At 40.4% G+C, this 19,199-nt stretch overlaps 1 protein-coding gene across 1 annotated transcript in view; it reads left to right on the forward strand.

Moving 5' to 3' along the window:
• Window positions 1-19,199, forward strand: part of LOC136875987 (solute carrier family 7 member 14) — a 446,413-nt gene that overhangs the window by 393,865 nt on the left and 33,349 nt on the right. The window contains exons 6-8 of the mRNA XM_067149601.2: window positions 114-297; window positions 14,781-14,905; window positions 18,038-18,186. Coding sequence (XP_067005702.2) covers window positions 114-297; window positions 14,781-14,905; window positions 18,038-18,186 — 458 coding nt within the window. The remainder of the gene's footprint in view (window positions 1-113; window positions 298-14,780; window positions 14,906-18,037; window positions 18,187-19,199) is intronic.

Below are 19,199 nucleotides of genomic sequence, written 5' to 3' on the forward strand. Positions count from 1 at the left end.
AAAATTTTTCTCTCTCTCTGTTTTATGTAACACTGAAATATCCAAAAAGATTATCATGACGATGTATACGGGCCGTAAAATCACCCATCTGAATAAACCTTGTTTCTTTTCAGTCCCATACAACGAAGTGGATGCTGACTCAGCGCTGGTGGAGATGTTCGGCCAAGTGGGCGCCATCAACTGTAAATACATCGTAGCTGTTGGGGCCCTGGCAGGACTCACTGTCAGTATGTTTGGTTCCATGTTTCCCATGCCCCGTATCGTCTACGCTATGGCGCAAGACGGACTCATCTTCAGGTAATATACCCAACACTTAATTTCCTCACCGATAACATTTAACAACTCACTGGCTACGTGAGTCTACTTCTCATACCTAAAAGAGGACGGATAATTAAGAATTTTTTCAATACTATTGCTTATCTGATTATAAATTGGAAAATTAAAAATGCAATACTTTTCCTAATAACAGTGTTCACACTCTGTCCTTTAGATATGTTAAAACATTTAAAAAATATTAAACCAAAATATGTTAGTATGGTGGAAGATTTAAACTATGAAATATATTTCCTTCCGACACAACTTCATAAAGGAGACTTGAGCAAATTTCAAAATTTCAAACCCCCATACCTGTATTTACCTCTCATTAAAAGATCACCAGAAGAAGAAATATTCTTCTGCATGGCCACCATGAATGGTTTACCAGAACAGATTCTACATTCACTGCCGTCAACACCTTAAGACAAGGTTTTCGGTCTTATAGGCCATTGTATTGTGGGATTCAATCGTCTTAACTTTTAATCAACAGCTATATTGAACCAGTACCTATAAAATCGTGTTACGATTTAGAGTTGTCCTTGTCCTTCACTACAATGTACAGTATATTATTTCCACTCTGGTAACTAGTGGATACTTTGAGAGTGCCAAATGCAGCTGTTGATGAAACGTGAATTTAGCTACCTCACAAAATTTAATTTATTAGAGACACACGATACTCAACTACAGGTTCCTGAGATCGATGCCCACATGCTGAAGAAAATGTGTTCACCGTGAATGATATATACATACATAAAGCACAAGCAGTTTATCTTCATTACAGAAAGGTATGCCTTTCGGCATTCAGAGTACAGACTACTGCGATTAACTAATTCCCCTCATAATTCTGTGGCTTTGTAGACTCATTTAATTGCATATCTCATATCGTTAAATAACTGAGTCGCCGTGGTCTCCCTCTACTTCTCTTATCCTCCATAATTTAGTCTCTAATAGAAGAATTTACTGGAATAAGATAGAATAGGATAGATATTTTCTAAGGTGAAAAATATTGACATAGGAGAGACTACCGAACATTTTACCCCCAAACTTGCATTTTCAATGAAGAGACATCATTGCGCCATGAAGAGATAGTCTGGAATCTGAGACTGAAACAAGTGTAATATCCTGTCTATGATGACGAAGTAAGATAGAAATTAAAGAAGAAAGGAAAAAGAATAGGAGGAAGGAAGAGTTTGATTTCATTTGCTTTACGAGTACATCGCACCGACACACATAGTTCTTATGAAAATGAAATGGCGTATGGCTTTTAGTGCCGGGAGTGTCCGAGGACATGTTCGGCTCGTCAAGTGCAGGTCTTTTGTTTTAACTCCCGTAGGCGACTTGCGCGTCGTGATGAGGATGAAATGATGATGAAGAAGACACATACACCCCGCCCCCATGCCAGCGAAATTAACCAATGATGGTTAAAATTCTTGACCCTGCCGGGAATCGAACCCGGGATTTCTGTAACCAAAGGCCGGCACGCTAACCATTTAGCCATGCAGCCGGACATAGTTCTTATGACGAGATGGGATAACACAGGGATAGGAGTTCAAGGAAGCGACCTTGACCGCAATTAAGATACAGCCCCAGATTTTTCCTGGTGTAAAAATGGGATACAACGGAAAACCATCTTCAGGGCTGCCGACAGTGGGGTTTGAACATATCTAATGGAATTGCAAGCTGGTAACTATATGACCCAAACCACGCAGCCACTTGTCCGGTAAGAAGGAATTAACCCCAGTTGCTTGATTTTTATTGATTTATTGAGTAAAGTGTCTTGAATTCACTACGTCATTTGGTTTCCATATTGGGTACTACTTAATGACAACACGACTGAATTGTGTGTGTGTGGCCGTGTTTATGAAGGAGATTGATTGATTGATTGATTGATTGATTGTTTGATTGATTGATTGATTGATTGATTGATTGATTGATTGATTGGTTGATTGATTGATTGATTGATTGATTGATTGATTGATTGATTGATTGATTGATTGATTGATTGATTGATTGATTGATTGATTGATTGATTGATTGATTGATTGATTGATTGATTGATTGATTGATTGATTGATTGATTGATTGATTGATTGATTGATTGATTGATTGATTCCAAGACTACATAAGTAGGGCTTTGAAACCCCTCTTAGCGTAATCCACTCTCAAATAATAGACGGAATTTTACAGCATTAAACAATATAGTATAATATAGAAAATATGATACAATGCAACAAAATGTGACAGTCTGGAGTGGAATAAAAGGAATAAATTCTAGAAGATATAATAGAACCCATTATGTATTCATAACAGCGTTAACAAATAATTTATACCCCTGAGGAACTTGAGATGGATTTAAGTCATGCATAGTGCAATATCGGTCGACCTTTAACAAGTAAGAACATTGATGTAAAGCAATTTACACATTACGAGCAAAGGAAAACTATTATTAAAATAACAGATTAGAGTTCAGACCAACACAAGATGTTATTTTCTATACCTAAAGTAATGTCTAGCTTGAAATTAAAACACCATAAAGTAAATCCTGACTACTGGCAATGTGAGCTTCCATGGTAATTGTTACCGTGGTTTGGTGGATCGGCAGAGGTGAAAGAAGGTGACGCAGGGGATGGGTCTAACTACAAAGCCGAGATATGAATTCAAATTTCATTAAAGGTTATATTTTCGAAATAGCAAAACTTAACAATTTTCACATAGAATTTCAAAGTTTAACAAATAACAACATGCCAACAAGTAACCGGCAATCAGGTACAAGACTAGGAAAAGCCAAAATTTAGAGATAATTTAACAATCTGGGCTTCAAGCCCCAAGTTTTACAATTCCTGAGCTCTCAGCTCACAAACAGATATTTACCAAATTGCAGAAACCCCCTCCATACATGGAGCACTTACTCCCAAATTTGAATATCAAGCCTCTCTGAGGCACTTTTACCACAAATACAAGAGCTGACACGCTCTCAATGTTCTGAGCCTATCAAAGGCCGCAACAGACTTTACCATTAACTGCCCTCAAGGCACACTTACAAAGAAACAGGGGTATCTTGTACCCAACCTATTGGACCTTGGCAGAAAAGAACAGGTTAAGTGAATGGCCCAAAATACCAAGATGAATGGAGGCGTGTACTTGCACTCCTACATGAAACCTTTTTTAAACCTACTAGGCAATAGGCCGATGAAACAGGGGCTATTCCCAAACTATGGAGGTGACTCGTATAAGAAAATTTTAAGACATTACAGGAAGGAAGAAAATGTAGTCACCTCCAATCAATATGAAGCGGAGCTCGAGAGGGTAAAGCTCTCTCTATCCCCGAATTGCAGTTGCAGATTTTAATGAAGTTTTTACATCAAACGGCAAAATTTACATGTCGAAAAGATAGGTAAAGGGATTCGGACCTTTTCCGAGGGTTAAACTGCTGAGCTAGCAAGAAAATAAAGATGTTAAAGGGCCATTACCATATTGAAGAGCTGCTGCCTGAAGAAAGAGGCCCTCCCCGCCTCCTGATACATGTCCATACACTAGGTTATAAGTTGATGAAGTGGCCGAGAGACAAAAAAATCAGCAGTTTTTATACCCTCGGGGAAAATTCGAGACCTTTCATGAATAATTAAGACACACCCACAGGCGTTTATTGGCTACAGTACACAGTTACACACAAAATCGAAGAAGAAAGACACGATTGGTCAAAAATTAATTACAGAAATAATTGATTGGCTAACTTCAAACCTGGCGGAAAGAAAAGATAAATATTGCCAACCCACAAATGAAAGAACGAAATTTAGTAATAAGAAAACTTATGAGTACAAAATATCTTCAAGGAAGTTCCCTCACTTCACACCAGGGTGCATGATCATAGTTTTTTAGTAGAGACATCTATGAGACAATGTCCAAACTTCTTGATAAATAGTAAACAAAAACACGTCAAAATTAACCCAGTGACATCTTCAGAGCAAAAGTTTAAGTAGATCCAGTTTTAAGTTCACAGTTTCTCCTGTAGAGGAGTACTATAAGGCTGAAAATTCAAATGTGCGGCGTAGAGGTGTACCAGCCGGTACAGTAATATATTGGAATTTCATATACGTGCCGCAAAACAAATAAAGTATTTTTTGTAGGCAAATAATAATTATAATAATTAGGTAGCAGGTAGGGACCCTCTTCGGAAGCAGCCGTGCCCAGCGACTGCCACCCCTACCCATGTGAGTCCCAGGGCGCACTGACCCGGTGTGTATCATTTGGTAAGGGTCCCAGCTCAGAGTTACGATTGAAGACCTCAGCGGCAGTGAAGGCGGAGATTAAGATCATTGGTACGGCGGAACTGGCGGAAGAGGCGTCCTTGCTTTTTGGGATAGTAATAAAAAGTCGTTTTGAAATCCACCAGCTTCCTGATCCGCGTCTAAAACCTTGTGGGTGCGGCGGCAATACCAAGCTCCAGGGAGTAACAATCCCTGGTTCTAAGCACACAGCACTGCTGGATCTCCTCTTACAAGTCAAATATGATTCTTGAGCGTAGTAACAACATTACCCCAGGTGGTACCCAATCCACCAATCGCATTGAGATGGCGACCAGGCTTTCGGATTCTGGGGAGCCTGGACGACCACGAAAACATGGGAGAGAGTCGGAGCTCTCAGGTAGTAAAAAAAAAAAAAGACCCTACTTACATTGGTCTATTCAATATCAATACTTCAATTCAACCAGGAAAATTACCAAGTTTAGCCACAGAACTTGATTGGCAAAAATTCTTTTTTTTTAATGGCGTTTCTTCGCACCGATACAGATAGGTCTCATGGCGACGGTGGGATAGGAAAGGCCTAGGAATTTCAAGGAAGCGGCTGTGACCTTAATTAAAGTACAGCCCCAGCATTTACCTGGGGTGAAAATGGGAAACCATGGAATACCATCTTCAGGGCTGCCGACAGTAGGATTCAAACCTGCTATCTCCCGGATTCAAGCTCACAGCTGCGCGCTCCTAACCGCACGGCCAACTCGCCCGGTGCAAAAATTCTTATCCTTGCTCTTCATGAAACTCGATTTACTGATAATGCTATGTTGAATTATGGAAATTACCGTATTTTTAAGAGTAAAACAGACCAATAGATTCTAAATAGGACCCCTTTATTTGGTATGAGCTTCGTAGTACAAAAATTATACCGAACTCGATGCAAGAAGTTAACTCCATCAACATTGCCAAATGACCATGAGGATTCAGTGTGCCAATAAAAAATGTACATTAATAAATGCACACGCCCCTACAAATATAGACAACCAGAAGAACACTCAAAACGTTGAGAAATTTTGGAACAAATTTGAAAAAGTAACATCAATAATTCCAAAGGATTACGGCAAATTTTCTTAGGCGATTTTAATGCATAAATCGGCCGAGAAAAGGAATATAGGAAAGCCATCAGACTCTACCCGGCGCACAAATTTACTAAAAAAAAACGTTTTGATACGCATTGAACTATGTCAACTGTTCAACCTTAAAATCATGTCCACATCCCTCTGGTAGCATCTCAAGAAACAAAAAACCTCGAGGTCCCCCATTGAATCTATTGGCGAATTTCAGATTGATCATGTAGCTATATCATATCCGCAACAGAAAGAGGTATACGATGTACAAGTGAGAAGAGGCAAACATGGACTCTGATCACTATCAGAAAAGAGTTAAAGTAAAAGTTACTCCAAGAATATACCACCCCAAGAAACTCCAACACCAAAAATTTGACAAAAAAGGATTCCTGTTACCGATCGAAAAGAATCATGGGAAAATTGACCTGCGAAAACATGGGAAGACATCCACACCAAAATCATTCAGAAGGCACGCGAAATGGTACCCTTAAAAAGGAATACCAAACACTCTTGGTGGAACTCAACATGCGACCAAGCCCTAGATATAATAAAATCTGCATTTCGGAAATACAAGAGTAGAAAATCCGAGAAAACTCAACGAAAATTTTATGAGGCCAGAAAACAAGTATACAAAACCATCAGGCAAGAAAAAAGAAAGCACCTGAAAGAAGAACTGGACTCAATTGAAGAAAACTTTAGACACCACAGTACAAGGGATTTGTACAGAATTTTCACAGCAGAAATCCGAAGATACATTCCACAGAACATATGTTTCAGGAAACAAGACCGAAAATTGATGCTTAATAACAAATAAAACTGTCAAGAACTTGCACGATACTTTTCAGAACTTCTTCACTGCCCCGAACCCACTGATAGATTTCTTGAAGAAGCATCCAGTTTCACTCACCCAGAATCACCTCCACTAAACCAGGAAATAATTTAGTGCCACATTAAAGGACTAAGGAACAACAGAACTACAGGAAGAGAAAGGATTGTTGCAGAATTCCTTAAGAATCTTGGTCGAAATTCACTAAAAGAACTCACAGAAATCATACAGAAAATCTGTAAAACGAAAAACTTCCCGAAGACTGGACATGTGCTTTGATTCACTCACTTCACAAACCAGGAGGCAAAACTGATGTCAACAACTATAGGGGGAATCTCCCTCCTTGAAGTCAGCTACAAAATATTCTCTGCATACCTGGTGAAAAGAATACACAAACAACTCGAGCATAAGGTTAGTGAATATCAAGCTGGGTTCCGCCCTCAGAAATCGTGCACTGAACAGATCTTCAACCTCGAAACCGCTCTAAAATTCAGGGCTTTCAGAAACATCCCAATCACCTGTACCTTTGTAGATTTCAAGAAGGCTTATGATTCAATTAATCGTCAAACTCTACTTAGCCTCCTGAAGGAACAGGGACTAGACGCTAAAGCTCTAAAATTGACCTAACAGACCCTCACTGACACGACGTCAAGAGTGAAATTCATGGGAGACATCACAGACAAATTCCTGATAAAAACAGGTGTCCGGTAAGGAGATTGATTGTCACCCCTTATCTTGAACCTCGTCCTAGGTAAGGTGATGAGGGAAAGGGAAAAAGAATAGTGAAAGCGCAAAATATCTAAAACCCAGTAAACATTGGTACACAAAAAAAAAACAAGCTTGAAATTCCATGCTCAGCATTCGCGTATGACCTGGCCTTTTTGTACAGTGATGAAGTCACACCGATAAAGCAAGTTGAAATCCGCCAAGAATGTGCCAAAAAGGTCGGACTTCATATCTCCTTCCAGAAAACTGAATGTTTATGTTCAAAACTAGACATCCCTGGTCTCAATACAAATTACGGACAAATCAACGGACTCTCTCACTTCAATTACTTGGGCGAAATCCTCGGACCAACCGGGCAAGAAAAAAAATAGCCCAAAACAAGGTGTACAAAATCTCAGAAGAGCATATAGGAGAAAAAGAGAAATCTAAAACAAAATGTGTATGTCTCTCCACGTTAAGATCAATACTGTAATCGAACCTGAGACTTTAAATGCAGGAGAAACACTAACGCTTCATAAAACGGGTGAGTTCGAAAATATCCTAAAAAAGAGCGAAAAACCATGAAGAAAATGTTAGGACCAAGACACACGGAAGAAGTGTGCCGCCTCCAATCCCGAAAATCCACAAAATAATATCTAATATTGCGGCAGAACTCAGGTCAAGGAAGCTAAAATTGTATGGACTTGTTAAGAAGCTTCCAGAAACCAGACTAACCCACCAAATCCTTGAAAGAGTTGATAAACTGAAGAATATCCCTTGGACACAACAAACAATAGCGGGCATGAAGAACGCACACATTCAACGTGAAGAAACTTTTAAAGCGAAGTATATCTAGAAAGAAGATTGACAAGCGGTAAGTTATTCCAGAGAATGAAGTACCAAAAAGAACAGATACCAAGTGGACGGAAGAAAGGAAGAGGATCTTTAGTCAATAGATGAAAGCATCCTGGATCCTCCGCAAATGAAATCATAAATAAAGCTTCGTGTGTTCCGAAAGGGACCTTTAACGCATAATAATAATAATAATAATAATAATAATAATAAAGAAAACTCGTGTCCTCGTCCTGAAGTTTTCAGCTATTTTTAGACACACCCCTATTGGAGGTAAGCTCCATGTATCACTTTAATCACATAACGGCTCTCCTGCTATTCTTAACTCCCTGACAGTACGCCTGGAACCGAATCCGGGCATCCGAGCATGGTAGCTAAGCGTGGTAGCCGCTACGCTACGGAGGCCAAAATGGGTAGGTTATTATCGACAATCAAAGGCATTTATGTTGATAATTACGTCGCTTGATAATTGATGGTACAATGACTTCTTCGCTCAAAGTACTTGCACAGTTCGGGCATATCTGTAACCTTTCAATTTTGTTGTTCACAGTATACATGGATCATTTGCTGAAAGGTATAAAATGACAAATAGCGATTCAACTGGGTGGAAATGTACTAAGCAGTCTGGCCTATGTTGACGACTTGTTCTTAAACAGTCGTATGGCCTCGACTACCATGTGCAGGAATTTCAATTTGATGTATCTAGGCAGCATGGGCGTCAACTTTGACGTTTAACTCTGCTAAATGTCAGAGTAAACCAAACCTCTCTTGGGCGTCTAAGTTTTAATGAATGTTGTTGGATAAAGATTACATTTTTCACCAGAGATCTTTAATTTGTCGATATCGTACGAAATTGTGTTTTGAATGGTGTTTTCTTTACCCAGACCATTGACTCTGCAAGGTTTGAACCTAAGGTTTTGGGATCCGGAGTAGGATTCTCTACCCTTGATCAGCGGTGGAAGCTACAGACTGTGATGAAAGCTTACGATGTAATATCGTACTGCGTGAATGGAGATACAGGAAGTATGTTGTGAAAATTAGCACATCCAAGGCTAAAGTTACGGCAGTAATGTGGAAATTTAAGTTTTCCTCATGGAGAAATCAAAACCAGAACAGTGGACCATTTCAAGTAAGTAGAATATGTATCGTCCCAGGATGGTAGTATACTAAGTGGAAATGAATGAAGGTGCAGCAAAGCTAATACAGTGAACTCGCAATTCCGATCAAAGGCGTTTTGTGCGAATGAGGTGATCTCTCAGACGAAACTGTACTTACATCGGTATGTTTTCAGACCAATTTTACTCAACGGAAGTGAAAGCTGCGTTGTCTCAACATAAATCATTCGTCGTTATACGACCTATCTGTGTCGGTGGGACGTAAAGCAACTTGTAAAAAAGAGAAAGGTATATCATTCTTAAGTTGGTAACTTAGAAGTAGACATAAATGTGGCCAGATTGTTAGTGGTTACAAACCTGTAGGAACAATGGCTACGTTAGGAATGAACTCAATGGATGATGCAACGGATAAACCAGCTTAGGTAATGCGGTCGTCTGTGACAAGTGAAGGAGATTAGGTTACCTAGGAAAATAATAGAGGATAAGAGACCAATATGATGATGATTATACTTATGTTTTAATTAGTTACCGACAAGAGAACACCACAGAATTGGCTGGAAATAGAGAATTGTGGACACTCGAGGCTTGCAGGTTGAACGCTGAAAGGCATAGCACCAAGCTCGATAGCTGCAGTCGCTTAAGTGCAGCCAGTATCCAATATTCGGGAGATAGTAGGTTCGAACCCCACTGTCGGCAGCCCTGAATATGGTCTCCGTTGGTTTCCCATTTTCACACCAAGCAAGTGCTGGGGCTGTACCTTAATTAGGGCCACGGACGCATCTTTCCCACTCCTATCCCTTTCCTGTCCCATCGTCGCCATAAGACCTATCTGTGTCGGTGCGACGTAAAGCAACTTGCAAAAAGAACGACATAGCAGTCTATATTGGAGAAATGCTAGTGGCTTAACGTCGCACCGACACAGATAGGTCTTATGGAGACGATTGGATAGGAAAGGCCTACGAGTTGGAAGGAAGTGACCGCGGCCTTAATTAAGGTACAGCCCCAGCATTTGCATTGTGTGAAAATGGGAAACCACGGAAAACCATGTTCAGGACTGCCGACAGTGGTATTCGAACCCACTATCTCCCGGATGCAAGCTCACAGCCGCGTGCACCTGACCGCACGGCCAACTCGGCCGGTTTTGAAGAAATGAGTACGAATACAATGTATGTATGCTCTTTATTTATATGTACGTGTATATATCTACTGTTGGGGATATCACTCATAAATAAAACACTGAATCACTTTACTTCGTCATGGCTGCCATCTTTATTCTTACTTGCTACAAACCAGTACAAAACAAAAGCATAAATACAAGTGAAATGGCAGTTCCCAGTAGCTCCGCTAGATAGCAGGAGCTCATACTTGAAATCTATATATATAAAAGCAAGTCGGGCTGGAGCGATGTATATATAAATATTTAAAAATGAAAAAAGACGTGAATTAATGATGCACTTCCAGAAATCTCAGAAATTTGAAACTTGGTACGGAGGAAACTGATGCCCCCAGGATCCCTAGAAAAATCGGAAATTCTCAAAATTCCCTGAAGGGGGCACGCTGGGGGGGCTCAAATTTTGGGCTCAGCATAAGAACGCAGTCGTATAGTATATCCAAAACGATAACCTAAAGATTTCGTGGGCTTAAAAATTTTCGAGAATTTCCTCATTTTTATCCCCTATCCCCCAAAATCAAAATGGCGGCACAACCTGCCAGACGAAGTAGACAACTGAAATTTGGTGAAATTATAGCTTTTGGTCCCTAACCGACGGGAAAATTCCAAGATGTTCAAATTTTTCACTTTTTACCCCCCAAAGATATCGAAATATGGAGGCAATTTTAATGACTGTGCAGACATTCCTTTTGAGCTATTTTTTGGCTAAACGGTAAGTCGTATCACAAAACGGATGGCACAATGTCCCTTCAATTCGGAGTGATCTAAAACTTCGGTCCTGTGACATTTTGTCGTATCTCTCTCCCTTATACGTTAAATTTGGCCGTATTTCTGGATTGTTCGTAAATTTGGTGATTTTTACAAGTATATTTCATTGTTTGACACACTTATAAGAATGATAGGATCATCACGTTGTGTGCGCACATTGGCACAATTAAGGGACATATGTGTACCAAATTTCATGATTCTAGCTTATACATAAGTAGGCAAAAAGTAATGTAAAATGTTAAAAATGCACCCAAATTTTACCCTATTCAAAATTTGATCTCAATTTACCCCCTTAATATGGGAGATACGAGGAAATGGTTTAGAAACAAACATGTAGAGCGATAAATGAGGCGTCTGATGGCGCAAACTGTTTCTTAATATCATAAACCGTTTAGGAGATATGAATCTCGAAGTGGAAGTCTGCACTTTTCAACGTGCTCATGCTTACCTGTCATCTATATATATAAAAGCAAGTCGGGCTGGAGCGATGTATATATAAATATTTAAAAATGAAAAAAGACGTGAATTAATGAGGCACTTCCAGAAATCTCAGAAATTTGAAACTTGGTACGGTGGAAACTGATGCCCCCAGGATTCCTAGAAAAATCGGAAATTCTCAAAATTCCCTGAAGGGGGCACGCTGGGGGGCTCAAATTTTGGGCTCAGCATAAGAACACAGTCGTATAGTATATCCAAAACGATAACCTAAAGGTTTCGTGGGCTTAAAAATTTTCGAGAATTTCCTCATTTTTATCCCCTATCCCCCCAAATCAAATTGGCGGCACAACCTGCCAGACGAAGTAGACAATTGAAATTTGGTGAAATTATAGCTTTTGGTCCCTAACCGACGGGAAAATTCCAAGATGTTCAAATTTTTCACTTTTTACCCCCCAAAGATATCGAAATATGGAGGCAATTTTAATGACTGTGCAGACATTCCTTTTGAGCTATTTTTTGGCTAAACGGTAAGTCGTATCACAAAACGGATGGCACAATGTCCCTTCAATTCGGAGTGATCTACAACTTTGGTCCTGTGACATTTTGTCGTATCTCTCTCCCTTATACGTTAAATTTGGCCGTATTTCTGGATTGTTCGTAAATTTGGTGATTTTTACAAGTATATTTCATTGTTTGACACACTTATAAGAATGATAGGATCATCACGTTGTGTGCGCACATTGGCACAATTAAGGGACATATGTGTACCAAATTTCATGATTCTAGCTTATACATAAGTAGGCAATAAGTAATGTTAAATGTTAAAAATGCACCCAAATTTCACCCTATTCAAAATTTGATCTCAATTTACCCCCTGAATATGGGAGATACTAGGAAATGGTTTAGGAACAAACATGTAGAGCGATAAATGAGGCGTCTGATAGCCCAAACCGTTTCTTAATATCATAAACCGTTTAGGAGATATGAATCTCGAAGTGGAAGTCTGCACTTTTCAACGTGCTCATGCTTATCCGTCATCTATATAAATAAAATAATAACGACCGTGTGTCTGTACGTTGATTATTTTGGCGAAATTTCCGTACAGTTATCCGTTTCACCTGTAATTATGACCATCTGCATCATTTTTAGCTTTTGTGTCCGTTTGTCTGTCCTTCTATAACTTGAAAACTACTGGATATATTTCCGCCAAACTTCATATTTAGAATCTACCTATCCTTGGGTAGGTTTTAGCGCAAAAAATAAAATCGTAACGACCGTGTGTCTGTACATTGATTATTTTGGCGAAATTTCCGTACAGTTATCCGTTTCATGTGTAATAATGACCATCTGCATCATTTTTATCTTTGGTGTCTGTTTGTCTGTTTGTCTGTTTGTCTGTTTGTTTGTCTGTTTGTCTGTCCTTCTATAACTTGAAAACTACTGGATATGTTACCACCAAACTTCATATTTAGAATCCACCTGTCCTTGGGTAGGTTTTAGCGCAAAAAATAAAATCGTAACGACCGTGTGTCTGTACATTGATTATTTTGGCGAAATTTCCGTACAGTTATCCGTTTCAGGTGTAATTATGACCATCTGCATCATTTTTAGCTTTGGTGTCCGTTTGTCTGTTTGTTTGTCTGTTTGTCTGTTTGTCTGTCCTTCTATAACTTGAAAACTACTGGATATATTTCCACCAAACTTCATATTTAGAATCCACCTGTCCTTTGGGGAGGTTTTAGGGCAAATATTGTTTCTAAATCCCTGAACTAATTGGGGGTTTATACGAAACCGAAACCGTGATTTTGAACTCCCTCAAAATACACACAACCAAACTTTATGGAAATCTACCTGCCTTAATGGAAATTAATTTCTAAACCTTTTCTTCTCATGTGCATCATTTCAATCACTTACAGGAAAGATAGTATGATCAAACTCTACACGAACATAGGCCCACCCAGTACCCATATGTGAGCCAAATGCTATGTCACATAATTATCCGAAAAGTAATGCAATGTAAGATATTCTTACACAAATTTCAACCTATTCAACGTTTTTGATTCAATCTGACCCATGAATAGATTAGATGCGAGAAAATATCATAGGACCAGCCATTTAGATCGCTAAATACTGCGCCTTACGGTACAATCCTTTGTCGATATGACGTACCGTTTAGCAGCAGTTAATCTGTAAATGAAGGTCTGCAATATTGTAAACATTCATATACTTTCGTATGTCCATCTGTATGTCGATTTGTAGCGATCGAGAAAGGATGTGTCTGCTATTGTAATCAGTACTCCCTACACCGACTTTGACTGCTGGCAGTAGGAATGGGGTCCTTCTCCAACTCCTGTGTAACTGGCATTAGTAAGGAGGGCCTACCATTTTAATGAATAATTCACTTTTCGATTCGTCTTGCAGAAGGCAAGGGATCATGCAGTTTTGTTCGAAAGTCCCCTACTCTATTGTGTTTGGCTCTAGGCCAGGGTGCCCGCCATTATAAACAAATGTTCCAATCTTAAATTTGACTAGCATTAGGCATAGTGGCCTGCTATTTTCATGGAAACTCACTAATTCTGTGTGACTGGCAGTAAGCTGGCTAGCAGCAGTAAAAAGGGACTGTCATTATAATGATAACTGCACAACTCAATTTTGACTGGTGGTAGGGAAGTTGCCTGGTATTATAATAAAAACTCCTCAACTGTAACCTGTCTGAAAGTAGGAAATGGGTCTGCCATTGTAACTAAAACTCCCCAAATCGATTGTGACCGCGCAGTAGGCATTGGGGCCTGCAATTATAATGTAAACTTGCCAACTCGATTGTGAATGGCAGTAGGCAAGTGAGCCTGGCGTTATCATCACAACTCCGCAACCCTCACTTTACATTGGAAACAACGTATGGGGACCTCCCCATGCTATTTTTCGGATAAGGCTAAGAGACATGCAATTTTAAAACAATCTCATTTGCTGCACGCACAGTATTTACGTCGATATCCGTATACAATGTAGAATACCGTAGCGAAGCACGGGTACATTTGCTAGTACTAAACTATGTACAGGGAGATTGCATATCCAAATCACATAACGCCGTTAGAGTGTGTACGAGTCCTTTTCTATGAATCTCCAACATCTACAATCCTTATTCTCGCAATGTAAAAGCTAGTGATGACGATATTTGTATAACTTCACATTTCCTGTGAGCTGATAAAGTGTATAATGTTTCACCAGGGTGCTGTCCACGGTGTGGCCTCTCACAGGGACGCCGGTAATCGCCACATTTAGTTCGGGACTAGCTGCAGCCGTCGCGGCACTGCTCATCCAGCTAGAGGTACTCGTCGAGATGATGTCCATAGGTGAGTAATTCTGCTTAGATAAACATGGACTAACAAGACAGTATTTATTATCTATACTGAGAGAGGCATTTTGTTAGATTGTCTGTAAGGTAATCTTGGGAAGCAAGCACTCAACCGGTTTCAGTAATCCTTTTACCATTAGAAAGCTTATTTTTATACCAAACCTTTGTAGGATTTGTCAGAGATTTTAATCTTAAATGGTTGTTTTCCCCGGCTCGGGGACTGGGTACTTATACTGTCCCAACATTCCTGCAAATCACACACACTATCCTCCACTACAAAAACACGCAGTTCCTACACACGGCAGAAACCACCCACCCTCGTTGGAGGATCTGTCTTGCTGTGCTACATCAGGCTAGGAATGGCAACACACGAAATTATTATTATTGTAGGCTATAATTAGTTTATTATATCAGTCCTACGATCTAGGGTCAGCTCTTACTCGGAAATCCCGGGTACAAATCCCGGCCAGGTCAGGTTTTTTTTACCTGAGTCTGAGGTCTGGTTTGAGGTCCAAATGGTGTACGTGAGATCAATTGAGATCTATAGGGTCTATGGCAGTGAGCTTTCAGGCTCGGTCTACAATGCCAAGAATAACGTCCGAGAGGATTCGTTACGCTGATCACGCGTCACCACGTAATCTGAAGGCCTTCCGGCTGAGCAGCTATCGCTTGGTGTACAAAGGCCCTGTAGAGTACTGCATAGCAGCCTAGAGTTTGGTTTGGTTTAGTTACCGGTATATATAGGATGTCCGGATTGAATGTATAATGTAACTAATAACTGGAGAAGTAATAGGAATAATCATTGGCGGTTTGGTTCTACAGGTAGAGAATCTCAAAACGTATCTTTACATACCTCGATATGCACATTATTAGAGGTGTGACAGACACCGAATTTGTACTGCACTTCCAGCCCCCATCCCCCCATCCCCCCACCTTCCCATCCCCTCTCACAGTCAGGGTGCTTGGTGTTGTTGCCTGATATCAAAAGCGATGTGCCACTTTCCCGAACGCGTCTGTGCCATTTCCTGATTGATATGTACGTGGGGAATATAGTCATTTATTCCCAGTCGATACTCCACCCGACAACGACTTTATAAAAGCCTAACAGGAACCTATTGGGACGTGTGCTGTGTTCAAAGAAGAGAGACAAATGGGACACTTAACTCGCAGACCATCTGTATGTTGGGATGCCTACTTAACTAAAAATTTAAATGTTAGATTCAGTTTTCACATTTAATGGCGGCATTCGTCTAACTACGTTTTTTTTTTTTTTTTTTGTTTCACCTTGCTTTACGTCGCACCGACACAGAAAGTTCTTATGGTGACGATGGCACAGGGAAGGGGTAGAAGTGGGAAGGAAGCAGGCTTCCCAGGTTCGGTTTTACCCTCGGACTCAGCGATGGATCCCACCTCTACCGCTTCAAGGGAAGTGTCCTGGAGCTTCACACTTTGGGTCGGTGGATACAACTGGGCAGAATGACCAGCCTTACTGAACAGGGGTCTTGTGGAAGGATGGGAAGAATGGAAGGGGACAGGCAAAGAGGAGGGAAGGAAGTGGTGGGAAGGAGCCATTTTCCTGGTGTGAAAATGAGAAACCACGGGAAAACATCTTCAGGGCTGCTGACAGTGGGGTTCGAATCCACTGTCTCCTGAATACTGGATTCTGGCCGCACTTAAGCGACTGCAGTTGTCGAGCTCGGTCGAGGAACTATCACAAATGCTACAGCTGCAATGCAACAAAATCCATAGAGAGAAGTGCAGTACAGTTTCGGCGTCTCCCGCGCCATTAATGGTGCAGATATCGAGGTGCATTAAATATGTAAAAAAAAAAAAAAAAAAAAAGTTTCTCTACTTTTATAAAAACAACCGCCAATAATTATCTCTATTGCTTCTCAAAATATTCATTTTTATTATATTATCAATATATTGCATATGTTTTCACAATTTGGGCTTTTGAAGTTGATGCTGCAAGTAGCATTTTCATAGTCTAGCATGCTTGTCTTTACTCCTGATTTTCTAACATTTACAGTTTATCGTACAAAATCTACTTTCATATATTTTTACTGGAAGTATTAGCTCCCTCAATACACAATTTTCAGTATGAATTTTTCCATAGTTCAGCATTATCTAAATTGAAATCTCAGATGGCCCGCCTCTGTAGGGTAGTGGTTAGGGTTCGATTCCAGGCTCTGCCACGAAATTTGAACAGTGGCACGAGGGCTGAAACGGGTCCACTCAGCCTCGGGAGGTCAACTGAGTAGAGGTGAGTTCGATTCCCACCTCAGCCATCCTCGAAGTGGTTTTCCGTGGTTTCTCACTTCTCCTCCAGGCAAATGGAGGAATGGTACCTAACTTAAGACCATGGCCACTTCCTTCCCACTTCCTTGCCTGTCCCCTTCCATTCTTCCCATCCTCCCACAACACCCCTGTTCAGCATAGCAGGTGAGGTACTGGTCATTATCTCCAGTTGTATCCACCGACCCAAAGTCCAGGACACTGCCCTTGAAGCGGTAGAGGTGGGATCCCTCGCTGAGTCCGAGGGAAAAACCGACCCTGGAGTCTAAACAGATGGAGAAGAAGAAGAAGAAAAAAGTTAAATGTAGAATTAAACGTTCCCACTCAAGAAAAACGAAAATCTCAACCAATAATCTATTCTTAAAAATAATGTTTACGAAGAAATAAATAATTTTGTTACATTAGATTATTACCGACGCTCAGAAGGTAGAGTAAGAAAAAATTGAGACCAGTGCCACGGATGATTTCAGAGGTTTTTTAACACCCAAAGAGGAACAATTCGTTCGAGTTGACGACCTGCGCGTCTATGAGTATGGGACCCTGCCTATGATGAATTCGAATTATAAAGACGGCACAAGCACTCATCCCCCGAGCCATCGGAATTAACCAATGAAAGTTAAAATGCCAGACCCGGTCTGGAATCGAATCCGGTACCCCATGGACCAACGGTCAGGACGCTAAATACTTAACAATGGAGCCAGACAAGAAGATGACATTTTGTCTAAAAATTCCTGATGTTTGTTACGGTAGTTATGTCCCCCTTAATTTAATAACCTTTGGTTTTCAGTGCGTAGTTTTAATTTTTACGTAGTAGAATTGTTTTCTCTACTCTCAGGTACACTTCTAGCCTACACGTTGGTGTCGACTTGTGTTCTGATCTTGAGGTACCAGCCGCACTCCACCAACCTTATCGAGCTGCTACCACAGTCACTTCGAACACCCCTCAGGGGCTCACCGACGAAGGAAAACCTCAGCAATGGCCAGGTAATAAAGGAGGTGGTTGCTCTTGTGCCAAAGTGCATCGAGTGGTTCCCTTGCCAAGCAATTTAAAGACACCGTATGAGTGAAGCAATTCACAGGATTATTGAATTATATTGAGTAATTTCACTGAATACTGTAAACTGAACTTTTCTTCACTTTCGGCCGTGGTATCAATTCATAAAAGGCGGAGGACTTAAAAAATCTAATCAAATTCGTCCCACCAACAACAAGAATCTTTTGTATCATTAGGTCAAATATATGAGTGCAGTGTTTCGCGTAGAACATACCATTGGGCTCGTCAGAGGAATTAGTACGCCTTTCCAACACACTACAGTGTCAGATAATCTCTCTCTCTCTCTCTCTCTCTCTCTACATTTTAACACTGAATATTATAAAAATTTAGTTAATGCTTTCATAAACCTGAAGACGCTATACGAAGGGGCTTTTCAGCCTCAGTGATCAATAAATTCAAATTCAGTTCTCTCTCTCTTATCGTTCCCTGAGTTCTGAGGTTTATGATCTCCGATGAGGCTATTGGTCAGTTGTCTCCAGCTCTTGCGTTCCTCAGACGTGCTGCACTAAAGATGTTCAACCCAGTTATACTCTTGATAATATTCGACCATCGAGTGGGAACTCGTGACGATTTCTCTTGCAGGGAACATTTCCAAGAATGATAAGTATTTCTACGCTGTCATTCCCACGCCAGTTTCCAAAGAATTGTGAACCTCTTTGATCTGATTCCGAGGATGAGCTGCTTTAAAATGGAATCGTTCGTGCGAAATTCTGTCCAAGGTATGCGTAACATCCTTTTCCGACACCACATTTCGAAATAATCCATTTTTATCCAGGCCTGTAGCACGAAGAGCCCACGTCTCTGCTGCATTAGAAGAATATTAAAAATACCAAACTGGATACTACTTTCATTTTCAGTGGCAACGAGATAGAGTGGTCCTTATATAAGTGGAACAAATTCAACATTACATTCTTGCCACAGCTGTTCTTGTCAGGTCATCTAT

The sequence above is a fragment of the Anabrus simplex genome, chromosome 6 (assembly GCF_040414725.1).
Source record: "Anabrus simplex isolate iqAnaSimp1 chromosome 6, ASM4041472v1, whole genome shotgun sequence".
Taxonomy (NCBI): domain Eukaryota; kingdom Metazoa; phylum Arthropoda; class Insecta; order Orthoptera; family Tettigoniidae; genus Anabrus; species Anabrus simplex.